The sequence below is a fragment of the Camelus dromedarius genome, chromosome 9 (genome assembly GCF_036321535.1).
Source record: "Camelus dromedarius isolate mCamDro1 chromosome 9, mCamDro1.pat, whole genome shotgun sequence".
NCBI classification, from domain to species: Eukaryota; Metazoa; Chordata; class Mammalia; order Artiodactyla; family Camelidae; genus Camelus; species Camelus dromedarius.
Window position 1 is genome coordinate 51,130,024 of NC_087444.1, and position 27,673 is coordinate 51,157,696.

At 38.7% G+C, this 27,673-nt stretch overlaps 1 protein-coding gene across 4 annotated transcripts; it reads left to right on the forward strand.

Moving 5' to 3' along the window:
* Positions 1-25,695, forward strand: SIAH1 (siah E3 ubiquitin protein ligase 1). 4 transcript variants are annotated; one of them, XM_031458507.2, is made up of 2 exons: positions 1-182; positions 23,472-25,694. In XM_031458507.2, the coding sequence occupies exon 2, from the start codon at positions 23,474-23,476 to the stop codon at positions 24,320-24,322; it is 849 nt and encodes a 282-aa protein (XP_031314367.1). In that variant the 5' UTR covers positions 1-182; positions 23,472-23,473; the 3' UTR covers positions 24,323-25,694. The 4 variants fall into 4 exon arrangements, with proteins under 4 accessions (XP_031314367.1, XP_064345262.1, XP_064345261.1 ...); XM_064489192.1 differs by lacking the exon at positions 1-182 and adding an exon at positions 233-253; XM_064489191.1 differs by lacking the exon at positions 1-182 and adding an exon at positions 2,544-4,794.
* Positions 25,696-27,673: the final 1,978 nt, after the last annotated feature.

Below are 27,673 nucleotides of genomic sequence, written 5' to 3' on the forward strand. Positions count from 1 at the left end.
GGGTAGCCGGGGCGGCCGTTGCGGGGCGCGCTCTCGAGCGGCGGCGGCGGCGGCCCAGGGAGTCCCGTCGGTGTCGGCACGGGGAAGAGGCGGTGGCGCGGCCCGCGGTGGCGGGGGTTGGCGGCGGCGACGGAGCGCGTTTGAGCCAGGACCGGGGTCCGAGGCGCGCTCTCCGCCCACAGGTAAGTGGGGCCCGGCCTGGAGGGAGGAGCCGGCCGCGAGGGGCTCCGCGGGAGGAGGACTCCCAGGCCCGGTAATGGCGGCAGGCGGGGAGGGCGGCCGGGCCGGGCCGGGTCGCGCCTCCGGGGCGGGGGCGCGGGCAGCCCCCGGCGCCGGGCGCCTTTGTCTCGGCCGGAGCCGGGCCGCCCGGCCGAGCGCCGCCCCCCGCCCCTCCCCTGCCCGGCCCTGCCCGCAGCCGCGAGCCGGCTCGCCCCCGCCCCCGGCGCCCCGGGCCCGGCAGGCCCGCGGCGGGGGTCGGCCCCGCGTGGCCCGGCGAGGGCGGGGAAGGGCCTCCTCGCCGCCCGGCCCTGCCCCCGCGCGCCGGGGAGGCGGGCCCGGCTTGGGGAGGCGTCCGGCGCGCCCCGCGCCCCGGTGCCGGCCTTTGTTGTGAAGGGTCCCGGGGTGTGCGGCCAACATGGCGGAGGTCAGCTGAGTGCGGGCAGTGGCCGGCCCTTCCCTCCGGCCCCTCCCCGCACCGCCCCGAGGCCCGGGGGCGGACGCGGCGACTCGGCCGTCCTTGGCCTCCCCTGCCTGCCCCCGACCCCGGGAGCGGTCGTCCCCAGTTGCGCCGCGTTCTCTCTCCGGCTCTGGCCTGAGCCGTCATTGTGCGGTGGGAAGAATGCAGTCTCCTCCCTTGTTTATGTCGTTAGAGAGGAGATCGCGTGAACCCCTTGCCAGGGAGGCTTCAGCTTCTTATTGTAAATCTTGGTTTTTCTCGGCTTCATTTGTCGCTTCGTTTGGGGGCTTTCTCGACTCCCAGATTTGTAATTTAGGAATGTGGATAATCTGGGCCACAGCGTTGCGTAGGTTTTTCTTTTCCCGTTCCTGGAAAGATTCAGAATTTGTTTGCTCTGACATTCAGAGAAGTCCAGTTCGTGTATTCGGAAAATCAGATGGTGTAGCTGATTTGTCAAAGTCATAGAAGCCATGAGCACGGATGTAGGACAGTGATCGGACTGCCCATTTCTAGCAGTTGAATATTTACCATTCTTTGATAAGCGGCTGTCAAGGGTAAATTGTTAACTCTTTTCAGCAGTTGATTGTTGGAAACACGGACTCTGAAGTAAGACTGCCTGCTTTTGGTTTCAGCCCTCCCCCACCGGTTAGTGACCTTGGGCAAGATACTTAACCTCTCCGGCCTCATTTTCCTTATCTGCAAAATGGGTGTAATGACAGTACCTACCTCGTAGGATTGTTGGGAGAGTTGATGAGATGTTAGTAGGCGAAGGGCTTAGAGCAGTGGCAGGCCCAGTGAGCTCAGTAAATGTTTGCTGCTAAGGCTTTTCTTGTTTGGTAACTACTAAACTTACGAGATTATCTTGGCATGTTGGGTATGTTGGAAGTGCATAGGCCAGAATATGTGAAATCACGTTATAAACTTTTAGTGCTTGGGTTTTTCTTTTAGTGTATTTCATTAGTTCTTAAAAATGAAGACGAAGTTTAGATGGTAAATGTCCAGGCATTTGGAGATGATGGCATTGGGAAATGTCTATAGTAAGGGATTATGTGGTCTGGAATTTAAAAAATCAAATTCACTTCCCAGGACTTGAGTTTACTGACTTGGAAAAGTTTCAAACAGTGAGTCTTTGAGTTTGAAGTGTCTATGGTGTCACCATCTCTTTTGGACGTTACTGAAGAGCAGAGTGTACTGTGGTGGTCTGGTAGGTTTATCGGGAGATCTTGGCTCAAACTGTGGAGGAGAGGATTTTGGTTAGCTATTAGGAGAACTTTGTGACAAGTAGATTTTGATCTTAAGTGGATTATACAAATTTTGTGGGGTTTTTTGCCCTGGAAATTAAAGATGTAAACTTGTGATCTGGAATAATTAGTTGCAATCCTAAAGTTGACTTTGCCAAAATATTTTATTTAGATGTATTACAGAATTGCTTTAAATGACCCTTCTTGGCATCTTCCCAGCATAATCTAGTAACATTTTAATAATATTTTGAACTGAAATACAGTATAATTAATAGATAAGGAACTTTTCAGGATAAGTATTTCACAAAGTACAAATTCTGAAATTTATATCAATTTAGTGTGATATATTCCCTTGAAGCTTTGGGAAATTCTTACAAAATTGATGTAGAGCAATATTTTTTAATATCTGTAATTAAAAAGAATATTATGATTAGGCTAAAATTAATTGGAGATAAAAAGGAAACATATAGCTATGGCAACAGTGATGTAATAAGAATAAGATTTTGTTTTCAGCTTACACAGTGTTTTGGAAATAGGTCTTAAATGAAGAAAGTAACAAAGTAAGTTTAGTAACTTTGTAAAACAACCACTTAGATTGTATTTTAAAGCAGTTGATTTACTTGATTTTTAGAAATTGGAGGTTTTTCTTGGTTTAAGGAGATCTGTTACAGACTTTTAGTTATAATTATGAAATTTCCATAGACACCTTATAAAGTGTTTAAATTCTGGATATTTTTGGTCTAGACCTGACTCCAAACAAAATCAATATATGAAAACCTCAGACTTCCCCCCTTCCTTCCCTCCCCTCAAAAAACAACTGGGTATAATTTTTTCCTCTCTAATAAGCACCCTTAATGTTTTCTTTTAAATAGAGATTTTCTAATGCATTTTAAGCCATTTGATTTTCCATGACTTTTACTAGAGCATCTGCTGCAAAAGGGCAGGGATTGTGGGTTTTTATTCCTATATCCTCAGTGTGTAACACTCAGTACATATTTCCTGACTTACTGCTTATGTATTCTTATGACACTCAGATTTCTTTGCTTGCCGAAACCTAGCCCCATGTATTCTTTTGCCTGCAGGTCATTTTTTTTAATGACTTTATTTTTCAGAGCAGTTTTAGATTCACAGCAAAATTGAGCAGAAGGTACAAAGATTTCCCATATATTGTGCCCTACTCATGCATAACCTCCCCCATTATCAACATCTTCCACCAGAGTGATACATTTGTTACAACTGATGTACCTACACTGACACATTATCACCCAAAGTCCATGTTTACGTTATGGTTCACTTTTGGTGTTGTGTATTATGAGTATTGACAAATGTATAATAATGTGTATCCACAATCGTAGTATCACACGGAATAGTTTCACTGCCTTAAATATCCTCTGTCATCTACCTATTCATCCCTTCCTCCTCCCTAACCTCTTTTTACCGTCTCCATAGTTTTGCCCTTTACAGGGTGTTACATAATCGGAATCATACAGTATGTACCCTTTTCACATTGGTGTCTTTCGTTTAGTCATATGCATTTGTTTCCTCCATGTCTTTTCATAGCTTGATAGCTCAGTTCTTTTTAGCACTGAGTATTCCATTCTCTGGATGTGTAAGTTTATTTATCTACTCACCTACCAAGGGACATCTTGGTTGCTGTCACGTTTGGGCAATTATGAATAAAGCTGCTGTAAACATCTGTGTGCAGGTTTTTGTGTGGACATAAGGTTTCAGCTCCTTTGAATGATAGCTGGATCTTATGGTAAGAATATGTTTAGTTTGTATTTGTAATCAGCTGCCATGCTGCCTTCCAAGAGGCTGTACCATTTTGCGTTCCACCAGCAGTGCATGAGAATTCCTGTTGCTCCACATGGCCACCAGCATGTTGTCAGTGTTCTGGGATTTGCCATTCTAATAGGTGTGTGGTGGTATCTTATTTTTGTTTTAATTTGCATTTCCCTGATGACTAATGATGTGGAGCATCTTTTCATATGCTCCTTTGCCATCTGTAAATCTGATGAGATGAGATGTCTGTTAAGGTCTTTAGCCCATTTTTTAATTAGCATGTTTGTTTTCTTGCTGAGTTTTAAGAGTTCTTTGTGTATTTTGGGTAACAGTCTTTATCAGATATGTCTTTTGCAAATATTTTCTCCCAGTCAGTGGTTTGTTTTTTCATACTTTTGACACTGTCTTTTCCTACATGTCATTTTCCACTTTTGTGTACCAAGGTACTTCAAATTTATGTGTCCAAAACTAAAACCTTTGTTTCCAACCATCCAAGGTTCTCATCTCCTGTATCCAGTTAGTTAGTCATCAAGCCCTGATTTTTCTGTTTATGTCAGATCTGGCTTTGCTTCTCTCTCTCCCTCATTTTCACATGTCCTTCTCTTCTACTTTCTAAGTGTCTGTCTGCTTTTGGTCTCTTCCTCCTCCTTTCAGTTATTCCTCCTTTAATTTAAAGGGGCTTTCTAACATAGGTGACTTACAAGGCCTTCCGTTTAAAGTCCCAAGTTCCTTGACATGGTTAGTTAGTACACAGCCCCTTCTGGAGCTGGCTCTTGTTACTTTCCTGCCATTTTCAGCTATGTACTTGCAAGTTCCTATATGCACGGTATTTTCTCTTTTCCAGCAAAGCTCTACAATTTCACCTGAGACATCACTTAGCTGAGGCGCTCTTCCTGGACCCCCCCCCCCCACCTTGAATTGGATGTCATCTCCCTGTGTTCCCATAACACTTTCTGCTTGGCCCCAAGCTATTCACCAGACTAATTTTTCTCTACTACTTTGCCTCCCCAGATAGACTGCAATCTGTATGAGGACTTTGCCTTGATCACCCTTGTCTAGAGTTTAGCACTGTTTCTGGCATGTAGTTGGTGCTCAGTAAGTATTATTTAATGACTAATACCTTCACATTGTCCTAATATGATCTTCCAGCCTTATTCTCTAGCATTTCTTCTTTGCTATACCTGGTTAAACTGGATTCTCTTTGTTTCTTGAATATTCTCCTTTAACAGCTCTGTGCCTTTGCTCATGATTGTACTTAATCTCTCAAATGTCTTATCTGTGCTACTTTGGGCAGATGACTTAACTTCTCCAAGCCTTAATTTCCATTAGCATGTGAACAGCTATTAAGCATGTTGCTGTCCCTTGCCCCGGGTCCTAATGCTAGAGTGGCAGTGTAGTTGAGTGGTTAAGAACCAGAGCTGGATGTGTCTCTTGGCTCTGTCAGTTACTAGTTGTGTTTGTGACTTTAAGCTCCATGAGAGCAGGTACATTGCCTACTTTTGCATTTAGAAGCAGATTACATTAACACATAGAAAGTGCTTAAATAATTTAAAAAATTAGTTGTTTAGTAAGTTACTTAATTTCTCTAAATATCACCACTTACATTCTAGAAAGGGAAAGAGAAGAATTACAAATTGTGATATGTACTATAAAGGAGTCAAAAGTGCTGAAATAAAGAATAGTGGTGGGAGGGATGCTTGCTGTGAGAAGTGGTGACATTTAAGCTACATTAAAAGGATAAGGAGCTAGTTGTTTGAAGGAGGAAAGGGAGAACATCTCAGATTGAATGAAGGAGCAGCAGAAGTAAAAGCCCTGAGGGAAGAATGACCATGGACTATTCCAGGAGCTGAGAGAAGTGTTGCTGGAGCAAAAGGATGAGGGGGAGAGCTAGACAAGGATCAAATCCTGCAGAGTCAAAGTAAGGAATGTGAATTTTAAGAGTACTGAGAAGCCATCAGAAGGTTTTAATTCAGGGAGTAACATAATCTACTTTTACTTTTTAAGATTGCTTTAACTGTTTGGAAAATTGGTTGGTTAGAAGGCCATTTCTTTGATCAGGAAGTGCTGTAGTTGATTATAACCTGGATTAAGGTGGTGGCAGTGAAGATGAAGTGGATGGATTTGAGATGTATTTTGGGTACAGAATTAACAGGGCTTGCCTATGGATTAGATATGAGAGGTGAGGGAAGGAAGGAATTAGGTGGTTTCTGGCTTGAGCAATTGTGTGGATCATGGTGCTATTTACCAAGATGGGAAAAACTAGAAATGGGGGGCAGATAGCAATAAAAGTGAAAACAAAACAAAACAGAAGGATAGTAGTAAAATTCAAAGTTCTGATATGTTGGATTTGAGGTATCTATGATCCAGTGAGGTAGAAGGAACATCACAGAAGTGAGATACTAGGAGATGTTTGGGTGTTAGAGGAAGTGGCACAGTAGAAGAAGAGGGAGAGACTGATGCAAGAGAGACGGATAATAGAAGGAATGTGAAGTCTAAGAAGGTGAGGATACTGCCCAATGGCAGGGGTCACTTCTTCCATTCTAAGGGGAAGGAAGTGGTAAATCAGCATTTGATGGCTTCTGTTGTATTTCGTAAAGGAAACATGGGTGAAGCCATCAGTTGAGAGTATTTATAGTTAGTGATTACTGTACTATTGCAGGTTAAAGACATGTTGAGAAACTGAGCAGAGAGGAGAGAGGAGAACTCTGTGATGTGTTGCCAGTGATGATACCTGATACTGTTCTTGAGATTCTAGAATACCTGCAGGAGTGGAATTACTTTTTTTTCCTCAAGTAAACTTTTTTGTTGAAGTATAGGATAACTACATATAGAAAAGTGCTCAGATTTTACGTGTACAGCTTGATGGCATTTTAACACACTGTTGTGACCAGCTCCCACCTGTCCCATTACTTTTATTGAAATCTTTAGGAACTCTAGGCTGAATAATGTAGATCATACAGTCCATTTGGGGTCAGTTTATTCTCTAGGCTTGATCCACAGTGACACAAATGAGATTGGCAAAGACCTTTTATAAGTCTTGAGGTTACCCAGTCCTGTTGAACTTGTGGCTTTTGTTCTTGTTTGTTTTGAATAGCAGGGGATCGGGGGTGGGGGGAGCACATGGAAGGAACTAGAAGGAGAAATGGAAGAAAAATCTTTGGAGAATTAATCTGTATTTATGAAGCAGATACTGCCAGTGAGAATTATTTCCTTCAAAATTATAAAAACATTAATGCCAGTCTTGTGTTTTATAGGAAGTAGTAAACTGTACTTGTTTTAGTTATTTATTATTGTCATGTTGACAAGCATAGCTAGTGATGGTTGATACAGTGAAATTAAGTTTACTATACACTAACTTTTTTACTTCTGTTTTTGGTTTAACTAAATGAAGTAATCTAATTGTTAAAAACTTGCTTTTTCTCCCTTTTTGTCTTTTTAGCTCTTGAATTTGGCTAAAGTTGAGGGTTTTTTGTTTTTGTTTTTGGTCAAAGTCCCTGATTTAGCTTTATTAGGGACAACTTTGAGTTAAGGTCTGCAAACTGTATTCTCTTGATTTTGCTTGGAGAGGTGATCAGATACATTTTGTCTTACAATTAACTTTTAAAATGCTAAATTTAAGCTTTTTTTTTAATAAGTATAAACTAAAGTGTATATATATGTATTTGAAATGTGTGGGGTTATTTTAATGTGAATAGGCTGTTTTATAAATAATGTTTTCTCTGTAAGTATGCATCTATCTATTCAAGGCTTTTTAAGAAAAAAGAAATCTAAGAGAAAAAAGCTATAGGCAAAATCAACTCTTAAGTTCTGTTTCAATTTCTGTATGAAGTTACCAGCAATTGATTAGCAGGAAAGTGTGGGGACACAAAATATGCACAAAAATTTAAAAATTTAATCCTTTTTTATTACCAAAGTAATATGTGTTCTATGGAACATTTGAGAAATATGTACAGAAATGCAACCCCCACTTTCCCACATTCATTCATAGTGTAGTAATTGGAAAGTAACCATTGTAGACATTTTGGTGTAGTTTCTGGTCTGTGTGTGTTTCACATTTTTTTGAGACAGCTATAGTTTATTTTATTTTATTTTTTATTTTATTTTATTTTATTTTATTTTTATTTTATTTTATTTTATTTTATTTTATTTTATTTTATTTTATTTTTTTATTTTATTTTATTTTATTTTATTTGAGAGGGGAGGTAATTAGGTTTATTTATTTGATGGAGGTATTGGGGATTGAACCCAGGACCTTGTGCATGCTAAGCATGCACTCTACCACTGAGCTATAGTCTCCCCCGCAGCCATATATATTTTAAAGTTAATTTCTTTGATCTGACTTACATCCTTACAGATATTTTCCCATTAAAGGATTACCACTTGTCAGTAACTATACATGTTTGAATTGTATAATTCCAGATGATGAAGTGTGTGGTTATAGTCTGTGTATCCTGCAGTTCTTGACATTTTGTGTACCTGTAGGTCAGTGGTCCCATCTCTGTTCTCTGATTTCTGGTTCCAAACTTGACCTTCTTTCCTTCTCTAATTCTGCACCTTAAGTCTTTAAACCACATTCTGCAATTCGGATGCCCTTCTAGTTTTTTTCTGTTACGTTATATGGTATGTCCGTACATGGCGTACTTACATAAAAATAGACAACTATATCAGTGTCCATATTTACTTAACTCTTTTTTTCTCTTTCAACATAAATGGGATTGTAATGTATTCAGTAGCTTGTTTTTTTTTTTTTTTCTCTACCTGCTTAAACAATTTGATTCTTATATGTTAGTCTGTGAGTCTATCTCATTTAAAAGAAAAAAAAGCATTTCGTTGTATGGGCTATAATTTAATCATATTCTTAAGATAGGGCTGTTTTCAGTTTATTTGCTATTACAAACAAGATTGCTGTAGTTCTCTCTCTCTCCCACCCCACCACCACACACACAGACACACACAACTTTGCCAACGTGTAAATCATAGGATAGACTCTGAAAAGAAAAACTGCTGTGTCAAAGAGTATATGCACTTCAAATTTTGAAACAAACTGCCAAATCTTATTAGCAGCCTTCACAGTGGACATTTCCAACAGTGTAGGAATGTTTCTGCACATCTTCGCGAATACTTGGAATCAAATCTTTAAAAACAAATTTATATCTAAAATTTCTTAAGTAATGCATGCAGTTTGTGACATTTAAGTTTTTGAACTTCATTTTCCTTTCATCTGAAGTGTTCTACATACATAGTAATTCAAGTCTATTCCATTAGGCTTGTTTTTTAAAGAAAAACTCCCTGCCCCTACTGCTCTCCAGATGTCCTTTGCCAGAGGCAACTGGTTTTACTTCTTTGAAATGATTATTTTTATATTTACCTTCTCTGTCTCTAAATAACATGCTTTTGTTTTTACTTCGATATTTCAGTTTTAGGCCTTATTCCTATTGTGGATTTAACTCCTCTTTCTGCCCCCATCCCAGTCCCTTCCCATTCCCATACTGTCCTAATTTAGTAACATCATAATTCTGTGTTTGCATTATTGTGACTGTAAAGGTTATTCATAATTTGAGCCATAAAGTAAATTGTGGTTACTTTTTTCTCAACTATTTAATTTATATTTGTATCATTTTCCTTGTAGTTAATACTTTCCTGTTTTGCTTTATTTTCTCTGTGCAAATGCTGATGCTACCCCACATTCCTTACCACTTGTCTAAATGCTCAGGTTGTTTGGATGGCCGTGGTGTAAAGTTGTCATTATCCTCAGTGCTCCCCTGCATCTTTCTGTTTACTGTAGCCCATGTTGTCTTCTTTCTTGGTTCATCCTTTTGTATTTGAAGAGCTGTCCTCCAGGGGACATACCTAGGGGAAGTAAACAATGTTTTGAAACCTTGCATGATTATTTTACCCTCAACACTTTCAGGATATTTTGGTTGGACACAGAATTTTAGAATGATAATCATTTTTCCTGGAGGATTTTTAAAAACTATTGGTCTGTTGCACCTAGCTTTGGATATTACTGCTCAAAAAGTCCAAAGCTCTTTTGCTTTCTAACTTATTGACTCTAACAAATATTTTTTGAGCCTGTACTATGTGTCAGGCACTGTTTTAAGTGTTTGGGAGACATCACTGAGCCAGACAGATTCCTACCTTCCAGGTGATAGAGAGGGACTAAAACAGCAAACATAAGTAAGTTGTGTAGCCTGATAGAAGGTAATAACATTTTATGGACAACAATAGAGTAGAAATGGAGGAAGAGAGGTGGAATGGGTAAGGATTAGGAAGAAGGGTCAGTGGGCAGAGCACTGGTCACTGTTTTAAATAGAGGGAACAAGGTAGGTCTCAATGAGAAAGTAACATACAAGCAAAGGTTAGAAGGAGGTGAAAGTCATGTGGATATCCAGGAGAAAAAGTATTTTAAGGCAGAGGCCCCAAGCAACAACCTAGCCTTACGGAACAAGGAGGCTAGTGCAGTGAGTGAGGGAGAAAGAAGTGGGAGATGAAGTCAGGGTAATGGGGACACATCATCATTTTGCGTAGGGCCTTTTAGGCTGTTGTAGGATTTTATCTATTACCCGGATTTGGGAAGTTTTAGTGGATTTTTCTGATTGCTATGCTCAGAATGTATTGGAGGGTGGGGATGGGAGACAAGGATGGAAGCAGGGAGACTCGATAGAAGGATATTGCAATAATTCAGTTGAGAGATAATGGTGGCTTAGACTATATGGTGGTAGTAGAGGTGGTGAGGAGTAGTTGGATTCTGGATATATTTTTCAAGGAGGTACAGTAAAATTTCTTGGTGGTTTTAGATAAGTGGTGTGTAAAGAAAAATCAAGGATGACTTGAAGGCTTTTGAACTGAGTCACTGGAAGGATGGAGTTGCCATCAAATGAGGGGAAGGCTACTGACTGAGTAGTCTGGGAGAAGAAAAGGAGTTCAGTTTTGGGCCCCACCCCCGTCCCCCGCTCCTCATAGTGATGTCTTAGAGGGAGTTGGGTGTACAGATCTGGGGTTTAAGACAAATCCGGAGGGTTTTTGTTTGTTTTTTACTCTGGGCTTGAGATAAAAATTTAGAAATCCGTGGCAGTATCAATGGAATTTTAAAACCACAAGACTGAGTGAGATCACCAAAGTGAAGAAAAGTGGGCCATGGGCAATTCCCAGTTTTAAGAGTTTGGAGAAGAGCAGGAGCTGAGGAGGAACTGGTAAAATAGGAAAACCGAGAGTGTGCAGTCAGTGAACAGAGTTTACCAGGCCAGTGACCCATCAACTCTGTCAGATGTTGGTGACAGTTCAAAACTTGGCAAATTTAAATACAAATGAATACAAAACCAGTCAAATTTAAATTATATTAATTTATGAAAGTATTGAATACTGCCTTCTAAATTGAAGTCTTGAAACAACTGTTTTGCTGTAGGTTTTTTTTTTTTTTAATTTGAGTTGAACATACCAAAATTATCCCACATATATTGTGGCCACCGCATGATGCATATTTTTACCTGTGTATAAGTGCTTCAGTGAAAACCATGTCGTTGGGCTTCATGTCACACAAATGCATCATTTATATTAGGTCCCCCTCTATTTTTCTCTTTAATCTACCGTAACTGAGTACTATGGTACCAACTTGAAGCCAGTGTGACCATAAATGCAAATAGGAGCATTCACTTATGGCTAATAGGTGGATTCAGATGATCCAGAATGTGCTAATGCTGTTTTTTTTAGGTTATTTTAAACACAGGAAGTTAAAACATTAAATTTTTGTAGAGAAATATGTCCCCCTCCACTGAGAATAGAGTTTCAGATGTGAGCTTATGAAGACACAAACTATAACTATTTCAAGGGAATACAATTTAATTTGAATCAGGCTCCATGAATTTAATATGGCATTTCCCCCCATACATTCTATTATTTTTCTGCTATTTTAGTAGTAAAGAACCCTTAATTATATAATGTATTAAGACTCTGATGTGACTTTTAACCTCATTTCTTTCTCTGTCTCTCAAGCAGCATGCTCTTTTCTGTTCAGCTTAGTATCACCAACTCTTAATAGGTTGCTACCAATTTTGATCTACTTTAAATGTTTGTTCTCTGTATATATATATATGTGTGTATTTACCTACCATTACTTGTCCGGTGGAATGTGGAGATGAATGGATTGTACGTTACAGTGTACAAGATGTTTTATAAGGAAGATTTAAAACGTAGCATAATGCCATGATAGAGCAAAGATCTACTGCAATGTGTGACAGTTTTACTTCTAGAGAGAATATAAAACAAAGCCTGGGCAGTAAACAATTGTGTTGAAACTTGGACACAAATAACTAAGTGAATAGTATTTGAATGCTTTCATCTAGATACTGTGAGTCTTGGTTATACTGCATTAGTGATTGTGTTGTAATCACGACTGACATGATTTCACTAATTTCAAGTGTGTTACCAAAAATTCTGTTGAGAATAAAAAGGTTGAGAGCCTATTTGACCCTCTTTCTTATTTCTCTCCTCTTACCTCTCTTCTTGATTCTTTGCTTTGATTTAATGTCTAAGGGTTTAATGACTGTCAGAATCTATCATTTTTGATACAGAAAATTTCAAAAAGCAACTGCTTGCTATGACTATCAGTTTAATTTAAAAGATTTTTTGTTGGATGCTAAATTGAATATTCTGTGTCAGACTGAGATTATACATACTGTTATTTGAAAGAAAATAAGATTTAGGGACAAAGTGGACAGTCTGGCTCTGTTCTTATTCTTAATTTTTCTGACCTTCAATTTACTCATCTGCAAAATGGAGACACAGCCTTCTTTATGAGGCTTAAATAGTGTATATGAAGCTGCTGACATGGTGCCTTACAGGTTGATAGGTACTCAGTTGAATAGCTTCTTTAATAGCAAACTCTGTTACCTTTATCAGATTTCAGACACAGTCCCAAGTTGAGGTTATGAAAGTGAACACAGTAGGTTAAAACAACAGTAAAATCCCGAAAACCTAGGTCTTTTAATTTAGTGATTCATTGCAGGGTTCCTAGTATGGCTCTGTAAAGATCACTAAGTGAGTATGTTGTTAATAATATACCGAATGTTCCCATGTATTTGATCTCAGTTAATGTCCAAAGGTCTTGATAGTTTTGTTGTTTCACGAGTGGGAAACTTGAGACTCAGGATACTGTAGTTTTGCCCAATATCAGAATAATTAGTATAGGTATATTCTCAGTGGTGCTTTACTGAAAAATGAAATTACTGTCTAGGAATGCATGGGTTTATGGAACTATGATGTCACAAATATGCTTTGAAAACTTAGAGAATTGGTTTGGAAATACATCCAATTTTTTAAGATTGCGTTTATGGTGATAAAATGATTTACTTCACATACCATAGTGTTATTTTTTAAAATAGATTTTATTTTTTAGAGCAGTTTTATATTCACAGGAGAATTGAACAGAAGATGGAGATTTCCCATATTCATCCTGCCCCATCATTATCACCCAAGTCAATGGTTTACACTACTGGTTCACTCTGAGAGCTGTATAAGTATTGACAAATGTATAATGATATGTATCCACCACTATAGTATACAGAATACAGTGGTTTCACTGCCTTAAAAATCCTTTGTGCTCCACCTGTTCATCCTCTGCCCCCACCAGATCTCTGGCAAACTGATTTTTTATTTTTATTATTATTATTATTTTTGCTGCCTCCATAGCTTTGCCTTTTCCAGAATGTTATATAGTTGTAATCATATAGTATGTAGCCTTTTCACATTGGCTTCTTTCACTTAGTGGTATGTATTTAAGACTCCTTAATATCTTCTTGTGGCTTGATAGCTCATTTCTTTTTACCTCTGAACTAAATTCCATTTTATCAATGTACCACAGTTTGTCTGTTTACTACTGGAAGACATGTTGGTTGCTACCATGTTTTGGCAATTATGAATAAAGTTGTAAATATCTGTATGCAAGTTTTTGTGTGGACATAAGGTTTCAGCTCCTTTGAATGATAGCTGGATCTTATGGTAAGAATATGTTTAGTTTGTATTTGTAATCAGCTGCCATGCTGCCTTCCAAGAGGCTGTACCATTTTGCGTTCCACCAGCAGTGCATGAGAATTCCTGTTGCTCCACATGGCCACCAGCATGTTGTCAGTGTTCTGGGATTTGCCATTCTAATAGGTGTGTGGTGGTATCTTATTTTTGTTTTAATTTGCATTTCCCTGATGACTAATGATGTGGAGCATCTTTTCATATGCTCCTTTGCCATCTGTAAATCTGATGAGATGAGATGTCTGTTAAGGTCTTTAGCCCATTTTTTAATTAGCATGTTCGTTTTCTTACTGAGTCTTAAGAGTTCTTTGTATATTTTGGATAACAGTCCTTAATCAGCTAATGTGCAAATATTTTCTCCCAATCTGTGGTTTGTCTTCTCATTCTCCTGACCATATCTTTTGCAGAGTAGACATTTTTACTTTTAATCAAGTCCAGCTTATCAATTGTTTCTTTCCTGCCTTTGGTGTTTCTGAAAGGTCATTGCCAAACCTTAGGCCATCTAGATTTTCTCCTGTGTTACCTTCTAGGAGTTTCATAGTTTTATGTTTTACATTTAGGTCTGTGATCCATTTGAGTTAGTTTTTGTAAAGAGTGTAAGATTTGTGTCTAGATTCCTTTTTTTCTGCACGTGGATACCCAGCTGTTCCAGCACCATTTGTTGAAGACTCTCTGTTATTCATTGTATTGCCTTTTGCTCCTCTGTCAAAGATCAGCATAGTGTTATTTTAAAATAGTGTTATTTAAAGTGAATTTTAAATCTCAGTTGTGAATTCACCCTCTTTAAGGTTATATCATGCAACAGATATATTCTACCTGAGGGGTCATCAGGGCTGAGAGAATGCTGGTTGTATACATTGGAATTTCTTCTACTTGGAATCCTTCATACTGTTATATTTGATTTATTTATTCCTTCCAGAAATATTTGAGTACCTGGTCTGGACTGGGTACTGTCCTAGGTGCTGGATATAAAAGAGTGAGCAAAACAAAACAAGGTCTATTCTCATGAAGTGTTTATATTGTGGTGCAGAGGTTCTGAACTAGAAGTATGAATGATTCAGGGAGGCTGGGAGTTCTCAAGACCTTTTGAGGGTTAAAAACTTTTTTTCCACAACAATGAGACATGAAAGTAAAGTGGAGGTTCCCAGAGGCTACATGACATGTGATATCTTCACAGGTTAATTGCAGAAGCAGGTAATGAATATCCAGCTGTATTTTATTGTGTCAGATATTAAAAATATTTGCAAACAATGTAACAGACACTTTTCCTCCCTATTATGGAAAAGTTGTTTTTCATAAATATTTAATATGTAGTAGATTTTTACATGTTGTGTAAAAAAGTGTGATGGTAATTTTAACAACTATTTTAAACATTCTTGGCTTGAATTTCTAATATTGTAAATATTAATACATGTAAACCACATTGATAAAATGCTATTTTGGGGTCCTCAATAATTTTTTAAAACTTTAAAGTAGTAAAGGCAATCTTTTCTTAAATGGTCAGATAAGTATAAAGGGCTTAGAAGTCACAGGGTCAACTTCTCAGCTCCACCTTTGAAAACAGTTGTAGATAATATGTAAATGAATAGGCTTAACTGTGCTCCAATAAAACTTACAAAAACAGGCAAGTGGCGTGTAGCTGTAGTTTGCCAGCCATTGGTGTAAAGAGTTCCTGATACCAGAAAAGTTTGAGAATTGCTCTTATCAGCAGAAAGTTGGTACTGTGGGGAGGGAGAAGGGGAGAAAATAGACAATAAGGAAGTTATTTAGCAAGAGAATTTCATGTGGCAAGAGATAATATGAAGACAGAGTGAGAAGGGTGATCTGGCCTTCAGATAGAGTGATCAGGAAAGGTCCCTCTGAGGAGCTGGCTTTAGTTAACTCTTACTTGTTCAGAACTTAACCAGGTTTCATCTCTCTTCTTTTTTGATTTTTGCTGGCTACTTTGGGGATCCCTCTTGTGTTGGGAGGGAAAGCAAGACAATGTAAATTTTCATTTTTGTTTGTTTTGAATCTTATTAGACTTAAATTTCAAAAACATTAATTTTTTAAATTGAATTAGAAAATATGTAAAGCATATCTGCTTTAAAAAAGATCTAGGAAATTATATTGCCTATGTTTGAACATTGACCTAATTTATATGACACTTATCAAATTACTTCACTATCATTTTGCTCTTCTGAAAATGAGAGTGAGTTAAGATCTTTTCCAACGCTAAAGTTTTTGATGGATACATCTCTGTTTGCTTTGCCTAGGATGCCATTTGCCACCCCTTCGAAGTCTTCCTTGATCAGATAGCTCCAACTTTTTTTTTTTTCAACTAGTTCTGTGATCTGAAGCATTTATTTTGAAATCTGTTTTCTTATCTGTAAGGCAAAGGGTAAATGCCTAACCTGGAAGTTCATTGAGTTGGTTGAATTAGGACATATGTAAACCATTGAGGACAATACCTGGGACGTATGTATGCCTGTTAATAAATATTTGAAGCAGCTGTTTTAGAACCATGGAAAGTCCCTACTCTGCCTCAGTATTTGGCTTGCTGATCCTGGGACCCACTTAGATTATATCAGTAAGAATAAAACTACCAACCAACAATGAAGCGCCAATGAGGCACGTGAAAATTAAACATGAAAACTTATGTAGAAGGGCTAAGGAAGGACAAGAGCAGCACAGTCCGAATTTATGTGGCCATTCCGACTTCAGGGAAAGGAATGGGGAGTAGCGGTTCCTGCCATCAAAATCGTTCCCTTGTTGGAGATTGAGAATCTGTGTAATTAATTAAATGTTTTAGCGTATCAAGTGATAGCATTATCAGTTTTAGCAAAGCCAAATTTATGGACTTGATGAGTTCTCTTGGAATGCAGTGCAAAACAAAGACTGGAATTATGAGGGAAAAAAAATAAAGTGACTGGAAGATAGATCCAGGAGAGTCAGTATCAGAATTGTGTGAAGAAAACTGAGTGGATCGAGTCAAAGAACAAGTAGAAGTCGACAAAAGTAGAAGGCTTGAGTCTTGGGATTGAAAATATTCACCTGGTGTTTGGCGACTGCTGATGGCATGTATCTAAGATGTTCTGGTGAAAATTTCTTCCAAAGGTAAAGAAAAAGTCCTACAAGCCACCTGTCAGGGTAGAAAAGGTTACCTGCAAAGGAATGAGAATAAAAAATGACATTAGATTTTTCGCCTGTATCATTACATGTCAGAAGACAGCAGAATTTACATAGTTCTTAGGGGTAAAGGGTGTGACTAGAATTCAAAGCTTGTGCAATTTATGCAAGAGCTTCAAATTGCTAAGACTGAGACTTAAGCACTTGTATGCCCTTTCTGAACATTTTCTTGAGACTCTAGAGCCATACTAAAAATGTATCATAATTAGGGATTCAAAGGGAAGAAAAATGATATTTGTCTTATGGTATAATAGTGAGAAATGAAACCAGAATGGTTGCATTTAGGTTTCAATGATTGTTTTGACAAAGTTTTGAAGTACAGTCTTTATCCTGGCAGGTGGGAAAGGGAAAGTTTCACTAGTAGCATGTTAAAGGGCTTGCCTTGTTTTGGGAGATGTTAATACTTTCATTCTTGATGTTAATGTAGATTGAATGTGAAATAAAAATAAGGATAGTAGCTAGTAAAATAAAGTTAGACTATAGAATTGTTCTGTCCAATAGGGCTTTCTGCAGTAATGAAGAGACAGCGATACTATTTTGCATTCGCACCAGCAACGTATGAGTTTCATCTTTTAGACATCTCACAGGCATCTCACTCCTACTTTACATTTAATCCCTTATAGTTAAGTACCTAGCATAGTGCCTGATGGGTTCTGATTAAGTATATACTTTTTTTTAAAAAAATCAGATGTAGAGGCATCAAAATACAGTGATTTAGGCAGGAAAAAGCAAATGTATTTTGCTTTTACACATTTGAGTTATGGTTTTCATTTTTCTTTCCATTTACTGTCATCTACCTTTGTTCAGACTTCTGTTTTTCACAGTGGCCTTCTATCACGTCTCTTGTCCTGGGCTTTCCCCACGTCAGATCATCATTCTTACTGGACACGTAATTCTTATTCCGTGGCTACAGCATTTTCTAAATTATCTTCAGGAAAATAGAGCTCAGTGTCAAATGTATAAAGCACCTTTTCTGAGAAAAGTTGAGGAAAGGAGGAAGGCCCTTAAATGTTTTGAATAGAAGAGTTTTATTTAACCCATTGATTATTAACACAGAGCAAGTCTCTTATCTGAACCTGTACTTTTATAATACATATTATGTCATTTCTAGGAATAATTTTTGGAGAAATAAAAGAGGGATAGCTATGTTTGAATCTTATCTTTTTACTAAATTAAGAATTCAAATTTTACTTCTTATTTTGACTAATTTTCACAGTTCTCAATCCACTAATATTTATAAAGTAGTTTCTTTATTGTCCCCTTTGAAGGAAATATAGCTAAAAATCACCAGTATCCTACCACTCAGGTAACTGACTTGTTGATTATTTTCTGGTGTGTAGTCTCCCTGATTTCTCACAGTCTTACCCCAGAAACACTCATGTACGTTCTGTTTATAACTTGTTCTACAATACATTGTGACCCTTTTTCCTTGTCTGAGAACATTTCTTCTTTTTAAACGTTTTTCATAGGTAACTATTAGCTTCCTGTTGCTGCTGTAAGATAAACATTTCCAGAGGCAGGCGTTAGGATGTGGGCATCTTGATGGGGGCATAATTTGTAGGCCACAGTAACATTTGTAAAGTGCAAGAAAAGGAAAAGCACAACATTGTTGTGTATCCATTAGAATAACCAGGTGTAAGGTTATGATTCATCAGAGAAATTCTTCATCAGCCATTTATAATAGGAAACAAAGTTTCCCACATGAAATTGAGAATAAAAGTTTAAATCCATTTACTTCTACCGTAAGATTGTTAATGTGGTTAAATGCTCTGAAATTACTAAGGCAACATTAAAGACTGCTTCTAAAATGTTTTGATTTAGATTAAAATCTGTTTAAGCTTTATACCAAACTGGGCTTGAGATGTAGGCTTTAGAAAGGGTAGGTAATAGTGCACTCTTGCTAAATTTTGGAGTTTTGCTGACTTTGGATTCTATGGAATTGTTTTAGTGTAATGTAGTTTTTGTGAAATTTTCCCTTGTTGCAGAGTCAGTTTAAATATTCTACCTAGTCAAGAAATTCTACTGTATTGTGCTAAAAATTAGTTAAGTGGCAGATGATCTTTGGTAGACATGTTTGATGACCTTATAAGCTAAAGGCATCTTTTAGAGTATATATAGCTGGAACCCACAAGTTCTGTGGTCTCTAACTAGTTGATGATCTCAGGCAAGGCAGGTTAACTATTGGAAGTATGTAAGTGAATATTTACATATTTGGAGTATGTACCACCTATGATATACGTAATTCACCCATCTCCCTTAATCCACACGGCAGCCATGCAAGGCTGGAAATACTGTCCCAGTTTTACAGCTTAGCAGGTGGTGAAGACTCGGTTTGAATCCTAGTGTAGATGACTCCAGAACACTTCCACTTTTACTGTCCTGAATCACTTGTTGAGAGGTTTATCCATAGATTGATGGTATTCAGATGGTGTTATAAGGTTCTGTACAGGTCCTTTGGAAGTTTGAGAAAAAAAATATTTTTCTTTTTGACTGGAGGAATCTGTCATCCCTTTTACTTGTTCTAGACATTTGGACTCTTAATTCTGTTTAGAAAGTTTTTCTGCCTAAAACATTTGAAGTGTCCTGCTTTAGAAACCTGAGACCTATCTAGAATGAATATGTATTAGAAAATAAAAACATAGGTAATAGGAGTTTATATTTGTCAGTGGACAGACTGTATTTTCAATTATATTTCTGTTCCTAATGATGTTTTGTGTAGCCTAATACAAAATGAGGTTGAGGTGATTGAACACCCTATTTAATAGGGTGGGGAAGTGATTAGAGTTAAAATTTTATGCTGAAAATGGGCAATCAGCAATTTACTGCACAGGGTTCACTCTCCACTGCCAACTCTTGCTGCCTTTAAAGGGTGCCCTAAATAAGCATGATGTAATGACAGGTTAAACCTCCGAATCCATGAGCTGACGCAATGCAAATCTGAGGCCCAGGACTTTATTGGGGCAAGGGTAATGCTTGTTTAAAAACAAAACAAGCTACTCTGTTTAATGAGGCTGTTTAAGATGGCTTTCCCAGAGTGGGCAGAGGATATAATCTCAATTTGGAGGTTGAAGTAGGAGTGTAATATGGTTATGTTTGTTTACTACTCTCACTGTGAATTCTTGTCTAAGAGAGAAGAGGGGAGTTTAAAATAAGGTGCTGACTGCGGTAAGAATGGAGAAGTGAGTTAGAATTGAGGAAATAAGGTAGTTGACGCCTGATGAATAGTTAATGAAGTAGGGAGAATGCTTTATAAAAATCAAGAGGTCACAGGGTTAACCGTGAGAGTATAGTGCAGAGAGTGCTTATCTGACTACGTGTTTCCCATAAATTCTGTATAGCTCTTGGGTTGAAACCATCCGACATTGCCGATATTCGACTGTTTGGGCCTTACAAAAACAGGGCATTTTGGCTTACGTGTAAGCTGGTGGAAATGCTGAGGCGTGCACAGCGTCGCTGGGGATCGTGGGGCTTTGCGGGGGGGGGGGGGGTAGTTGCACGCTGCGTGCCTTGGAGCCGCCCCAGGCCGATTGGGGCGGAGCTGCAGGCCTCGCCCCCACGCAGCGGCCCCGCCCCTCGCTAGCCGCCGCCGCCGCCGCAGCCGCTGCCCTGAGCACTTCGAGCCTGCGGACCGCTGGCAGTCCTGGTTGGAGCAGGCTCTCCCCACTGCGGCCCGGCCCCCAGACGGCTATCCTCGCGGACCCGAACCTGCAGTAGTAGCTTCATAGCTGGCACGGAGAGCGCACCACCTCGTCCGGTCGCCGTCACGCACCCTCCAATCCTTTCCTTCACCGAGCTGGCCTGAGCCTAGCCGATGAATTTGGGGAAGACAAACTTCCAAGACAGACAGATCAAGGTTTAGGGCCCAGCAGAAGACAGCTCAGCGATGGCTCCCATTTTTGGAGACGCAGGCGAATTTGAGCTCACGGGGAGGTTTGGTCGACTCCTCTCGGGACGAGAAAGGGCTTCATTTCTCTGCCTCAGTAGCCCCTGCTTCTGAGGAGTGGATGGGTGTATGGAGCAGGGCAAGTGCCTTACCTTCTTAAAAACTTGACCCCGGACATGACTGGGGACAGAAGGTGTCCAGGAGGGCCCTCTGTTACAACTTTGTCTTTGCTTCTGGGGGAGAGGCTATGAGCTGCCTGGCTTCTCATGACCGGGAAGTCTCCCTCACCTTTTCTGTACTCCTGGAGGGGCGTCTTGCTCACTTGTTTACCAGCTTTTGGGACAAGGAAAAGAAAAGGTATTGCTATTAAGAGACTGGATTGCTTAAACTCTGAAATGGGAAAGTTGTAAGCCAGTGGAATCTGAATGGATCAGGGAATGGCTGCAGCATAACTGAGCTGGCAGTGATGTTTCTTTTGAAAGCTGTACTTTTCTCAGTTTAAATCAAACTTCAGGTTATGTCATGACTCCTGCAGGGTTGTCCAGACACTTGAGTCCTTGGTTCCTACTGCATGGCTGCTGTGTGGTTCGTATTCTTTTTCTGTTTGAAGATGGAATTTGGTTCCACGTGCAGAGCTCTGGGAGGTCTTAGCAGCTGCTAGCCTGTAATTCTCCCATTCACAAGAAATACAAGCCACATTTCACTTGTTTTCTCACACGTTGAATAGGAATTTAAATTGTGCTTTCTACAATGTTTGGAAAAATAATAAATATATATTGTAACATGGGCCTGAACTATCTGATAAATGTATAACTATTTTGCTAGGTCAAAAAATTAAACAATAATGTTTTTCTTGCTTAGTAGTTATATTAGGTTGAATACTAATATGAGTTTGTTGCCTCTCAATGTGATTAGCTGTTTTGGTTTAGTGATTTGAAAGGCATTGGTGGCTAAGATCATTTTGTACCCAAGGAACCACTTCACAGTTATTATGTTGCTCTCTTAAATGAGCAGCATAAAATGGACCATGAAGTAAGCATACAGCACACATTCAGGGCATTCTGACAATGCTAAGCCCATTGTTTTACTACTGACCTAAAATCAAATGCATGGATCATCATATGCACAGAGTCAGTCTCCTTAGGGAGAAACAGGATTACAGGAGAATTTCTTTGTAGTGCTTTTGTTGGACTAGAAAGAACACCTGGGTTATACAGATGATGAGAATTGATTCCTGTTGTCCTAAATCCATGTGATGGGCCACATTATGATAGAATTATGTGATACTTTTGTTTTTCCTTGGACTTTAGAATATTCTTTTAGTGACAGTGGAATTGATCTGATTTGGGTTTTTTTTTTTAAACCTTCAGTCCCCATTGAAGGTATCTATCCTTGAGTAATTATGAGTAATAGAACCCAAATTGCATTTACGTGGTCACATTAATAACCAGCACTATTTTTTCAAAGTTAAATTCTTTCCAATAGAATAATGATTATAATTGAGGAAACATTAAATTTGAGGAGTTAAATTTCAGTTGTAGAAATATGGTTTATGGTTTTTGGGCATGTACTCTTTTGACATCAATAGACTGATCTTTTGTCATCCGCTAGACAGTGACCTACTATATCCCAGCAAAGGTAGATTCCTGGGAGAAGTTGCTTGTTTTCACTTTCATTCAGCCTGACAAGTTAGTTAACCTTGTTGAACATTTCTTGCAGATGACATTTATTTCTTAAATAATGTTTTACTGTGCTGATGAATGCTTCAGCAACACTGGTGAACTCTAGGGTACAAGCAGTTCTTTACCTGTTGCCACTATCCCTTTTCCCCAGTGTTACGTGAGCCTCTCTGGTGCTTTTGATCTTTATTCTTTTTCGTCTTTTCCTGACTCTCTTTCCCCTTTGCAAAGTATACCTGATTTATATTGTGGAATGGAAGTAGAATAGAATGATTTACTTTCTCTAAATACCAGACTCAAAACTTTTACTTAAAAATGGCCCGCCATATCTCCTCTATACTGCCTCACTTTTGAAGGTGGGCACTGATCATTAGGAAACAAGGTAACTGTCTAGCTGGTGTTAACATGGAGCTGGATGATGGGATGGCAGTCGGCATTTCCCCTTGTAACCCCTTCCATCCCCCAGATGTACCCCTAGAGCAGATACCTGTTCACCATTAGGAGCTAATCAAAGTCAGTACCCCGGTGATCCTTTGGATCACATATAACTCCCTGGGGCTATCAGCAGCTGACTCAGAATGGGGAAGAAATAGAATGAGTAGGGGAAATAAACACAGAGAAGGAGAAGAAAGTCCAGTCAAAACAGATTTCACTGAATTTAAGCTACTTACATAGTGTTTCTTAGTTGTTTATGGTCCAGTTTCTATTTTAGCATTTATTCCATGTAGTCCATCCAAGGATGATTTTTAACATTTTTTAGAGAAAGGGAATTCTCAATGTGCCCTGGAACATTTTGAAAAGAGATTTTATCCAGTGTACAGCTCCTAATAATCAAAAGGCATATTTTACGTAATTTATATATTTTTAAAAACCCTATTTTCCTTTGTTCTTTTGCTCCTGGTAAATTTTGCATGAAACTTTAATATTTCTGGCATGGAAACATTATTTGTATAAAACAAGTTATAGTTTTAATTATTTTTCTCCTGCCTCCTTTTATTCTTACTTGTTTTTTATTACAGAAATGAGCCGTCAGACTGCAACAGCATTACCTACTGGAACCTCAAAGTGTACACCGTCCCAGAGGGTGCCTGCCCTGACTGGCACGACCGCATCCAACAATGACTTGGCGAGTCTTTTTGAGTGTCCGGTCTGCTTTGACTATGTCTTACCACCCATTCTTCAGTGTCAGAGTGGCCATCTTGTTTGTAGCAACTGTCGCCCAAAGCTCACATGTTGTCCAACTTGCCGGGGCCCGTTGGGATCCATTCGCAACTTGGCTATGGAGAAAGTGGCCAATTCAGTACTTTTCCCTTGTAAATACGCCTCTTCTGGATGTGAAATAACTCTGCCACACACAGAAAAAGCAGACCACGAAGAGCTCTGTGAGTTTAGGCCTTATTCCTGTCCGTGCCCTGGTGCTTCCTGTAAATGGCAAGGCTCTTTGGATGCTGTAATGCCACATCTGATGCATCAGCATAAGTCCATTACAACCCTGCAGGGAGAGGATATAGTTTTCCTTGCTACAGACATTAACCTTCCTGGTGCTGTTGACTGGGTGATGATGCAGTCCTGTTTTGGCTTTCACTTCATGTTAGTCTTGGAGAAACAGGAAAAATACGATGGTCACCAGCAATTCTTTGCAATTGTACAGCTGATAGGAACACGCAAGCAAGCTGAAAATTTTGCTTATCGACTTGAGCTAAATGGTCATAGGCGGCGATTGACTTGGGAAGCCACTCCTCGATCTATTCATGAGGGAATTGCAACAGCCATTATGAATAGTGACTGCTTAGTCTTTGACACCAGCATTGCACAGCTTTTTGCAGAAAATGGCAATTTAGGCATCAATGTAACTATTTCCATGTGTTGAAATGGCAATCAAACAATTTCTGGCCAGTGTTTAAAACCGTTGCATTCAATTTCACAGAGAATAAGGCACCCATCTGTCTGCCAACCTGAAACTTTTGGTAGGTGGAAGCTAGACACATGAAGGTAAATAAAAGGAAAGGCTGTTAAATACAGGAAACAGTTGCATGTAGTAACACTAATATATTTAAAAATAAGTCAACAGTAAACCACTGAAAAAAAATATATATATACACCCAAGATGGGCATCTTTTGTATTAAGAAAGAAAGCATTGTAAAATAATTCTGAATTTGTGTTTGTTGTAGATTGAGTGTACTGTTGAAAAATACTGGGTTTTTGTTTTTTGTTCTGTTTTTTGCGTGCGTGCGTGCGTGCGTGTATGTGTGCGTGAGTGTGTCTGTGTGTTGGTTTTTTGTTTTTTTTTCTTTAACTGACAAGCCATGTTGAGTGGTCTTGGACCACTGCTTTTCCCCTATGTGAGTCAATACATAGTGCTGCTGTGTGTGTATATTTTTTTTGTGTGTGTACTTGCTAATTTTTATTAATTCTAGTTTTTCATTAAATAAATTTGACTTTCTTTTCTGTAATTCAGGTTTTTCCTCACTTTTTTTTGTACCTTTTTAAAGTTAGTGTCTTTTTGATATGCATAATTGTTTATGGTAAATTTATATATATGTTCGATACATATTTTCTTTTCCCCCATTAATCAGTTCATTAGAAATATTTTAAATTTGACTATTTTGTGAAGATAAGAGTTCCAGAAAGGAAGGATAACATTGGAAGAATTATCAGAAGCTATTTAAAGCAGCTATAAGATGGTCTGTCTCTCTCTCTCTCTCTCTCTCTCTCTTTCTCTCTCTTTCTCTCTCTCTCTCCTCTCCAGTTGAGTCATACCTTCAGATTTATTCTTTGAAAGGTTTTAGGGCATACTGATTTTTTTTAAACACTGGAAAAAAAAATCAGGCTCTACCCCCTCCCCCCAAGTATCTTGGACAAATCACATATGTTTAAAATTTGTTCTTGTATTTATTGGTTTTGCAAAAGAAGGCATCGTCTTACACAGTATTTGTAATTAAAAGCAAATCATTTGTTTAAAAAAAGGCAGTTTGCAAAAAAAAATGTTTTTGGTCTTTTATAATTCTCATTAAAAGAATATCTGGCAAATTAAAAACTCTTATGTGTCTGCTTTAGCTCTGAGTTTGATTAAAATCCTGTTATTTTCCTGTTCAATTCTGTACTTTATAGCCAAAAGCAATGTACCATATTTTGAAGTTTGGTAGGTAAGAGATCTGTTCTTAAAGTATAGCAGAAGAATGGGTAGATGGCCTCTGGAGTGCACAGTCTTGTTTTTTTCCTTCCTCTTGCTTACAGTTTGATTCTCATAACTCTGTTGGGAGGTTGATTAGTTACAATGCAGATCACCTTTTCCCTCCTTTAACAACAGCAAAAATGGGTTAATAAATATTTCATAGCCTAGTGGTTATGAGCCTGAGTTCTGCAGCCAGACTTCCAAGGACCTTCATGCCTGTGCTAGCTCTAACTCACCAGCCAGCTATGTGATTTGGGGCCTCAGTTTGCTAGTGTGTAAAATGGGGTTAATTATGATAGCTACCTCCGAGGGTTAAATGGGATACAAGTTACCTAGAACAGTGCTCTGCCCATAATAAGCACCAGGGAATGTTAGCTGCTATTTTTATACCTATAACTAGCACCATCTAGTTAACTGTCGCTAGTTAACTCTGCGGCACCTAGCAAGAGTCTGAAATTGCCTTCGGTTGGCCAGAGATCATTTTCTTTTGTGTGTTCTTTATGGGTATCCTAAACATAGAAAGTCAGTTAAAGCTAGTTTGGACTTACCCCTTACCCCACCCCCAGTTCTGGACAGCGCAGTTTGCTACTGTTCTCAGGAAAGAAGGTTGTGTAGTTTCCTACATGAGCAGTGTTTTTTGAATTGGTTAGAACTTGTGCTTGTGTAGCCGTTTTTGTGGTGAAAGAGAACAGGTCAACCACCAGTGTATATCCAGGTCTGTTCTATTAGCATGTGTGGTTAGAAAAGCAGTTTTGCCCCCTCATTTAATGTATTGAATTACTTGTGTTTTTAAAATGTTTCTTTGATTCTAAAAGTAGTAGATGTTCAGTATATAGACTGGCACCCACAGTAGGGTCTGTAATCTTACTCATTCAGAGGTGACTATGAACATATTCGTATTTCTAATCCTTTATGTGTATTTACATGTGTTGATACACATTTATTTTGAAATCTCATAATTTGGGATCATGTAATTATCTTAACTCCCTCACACCCCCACATGTAACATGATCATCTAAGCATTTCACAGCTTTAATGATCTTGGAAAAAATTTGGGGTAACTTTTGTGAGGATTGATTATAATTTTATCCAGTTTCCCAGCGTTGGATATTTGCTTTGTCCAGTTTATCCAGGTAAATTTTTGGCTAATTATAAATAGCCTGTGAACATTTCTACATGTTTCCTGATTATATTCCTGGAATTCTTTTTTTTTTAAGGTCTTAATGTGTTTTTCATTGCTTTCTGGAGAGGTTTCAGTGGAAACTTACGGAAGCAGTGTGAAAGATTTTCCAGTTGGTGGTTACCTCATGTTTTGTTAAGTTATGCAAACTAAGATGGTACATTTAGTGTGTTTGATAGGTAATAAGGTTGACATTTTAATATTTGTTAACTATATTTCCTCTAAGTTGCCTTCATATTCTGGGCCTATAGGGATAGTGAGACCCAGAGCTTGATTTTTGGGTCCATTTGATTTTTGTTATCTGAGGTCTAACTCTTGTTCCTAAATCGTCTTTATTATAATCAATATTCTACTTTCTCCTATTGATGTCCCCACCCCTTCTGGTATCTTGGTTTTTTCTTTCAGGGGATTGTATAGGGTAGGGGTAACTTTGTTCTTTTATATTCTTAAACTTTAATTTGTCTTGTTGACTCATGGACCAGTTTAATGTTAATGATTTGGTGATTTTTTTTTTTTTTTTTTGCTTTGAGTGATTTTTATTATATAGCATGTATGACTTTTTAAAAGGCTCTCAGTTCTGCAAACTTTAACATGAATGGGTGTAGATGTTTTGATTCACCAAAAATCTTAGTTGTCCCCTTGCCCCACCCAGCTCAAGAACTTTTATATCTAAGAGCATCTGCAATGATTTTACTAATGGCAGAATCTTATTTCATTCAGGTTCTTCTGTGGAAGAATTGATAAGTAACCCAGATTAAAAAACAAAACCTGGATCAAACTAGACATATGTGGGGGTCAGTCTGTGACTGCTGCATTAGACCAGAGTAAGATCAGACCAGAGAGGGTGAATGGTGTATGACTTACC

Coding starts and splice junctions, on each gene's coding strand:
- SIAH1 (XM_031458506.2), top strand. CDS start 21,040: ATGACCGGGAAGTCTCCCTCACCTTTTCTGTACTCCTGGAGGGGCGTC. Junction 21,131..23,471: donor TGGGACAAGGAAAAGAAAAG/GTATTGCTATTA, acceptor TTTTTATTACAG/AAATGAGCCGTCAGACTGCA.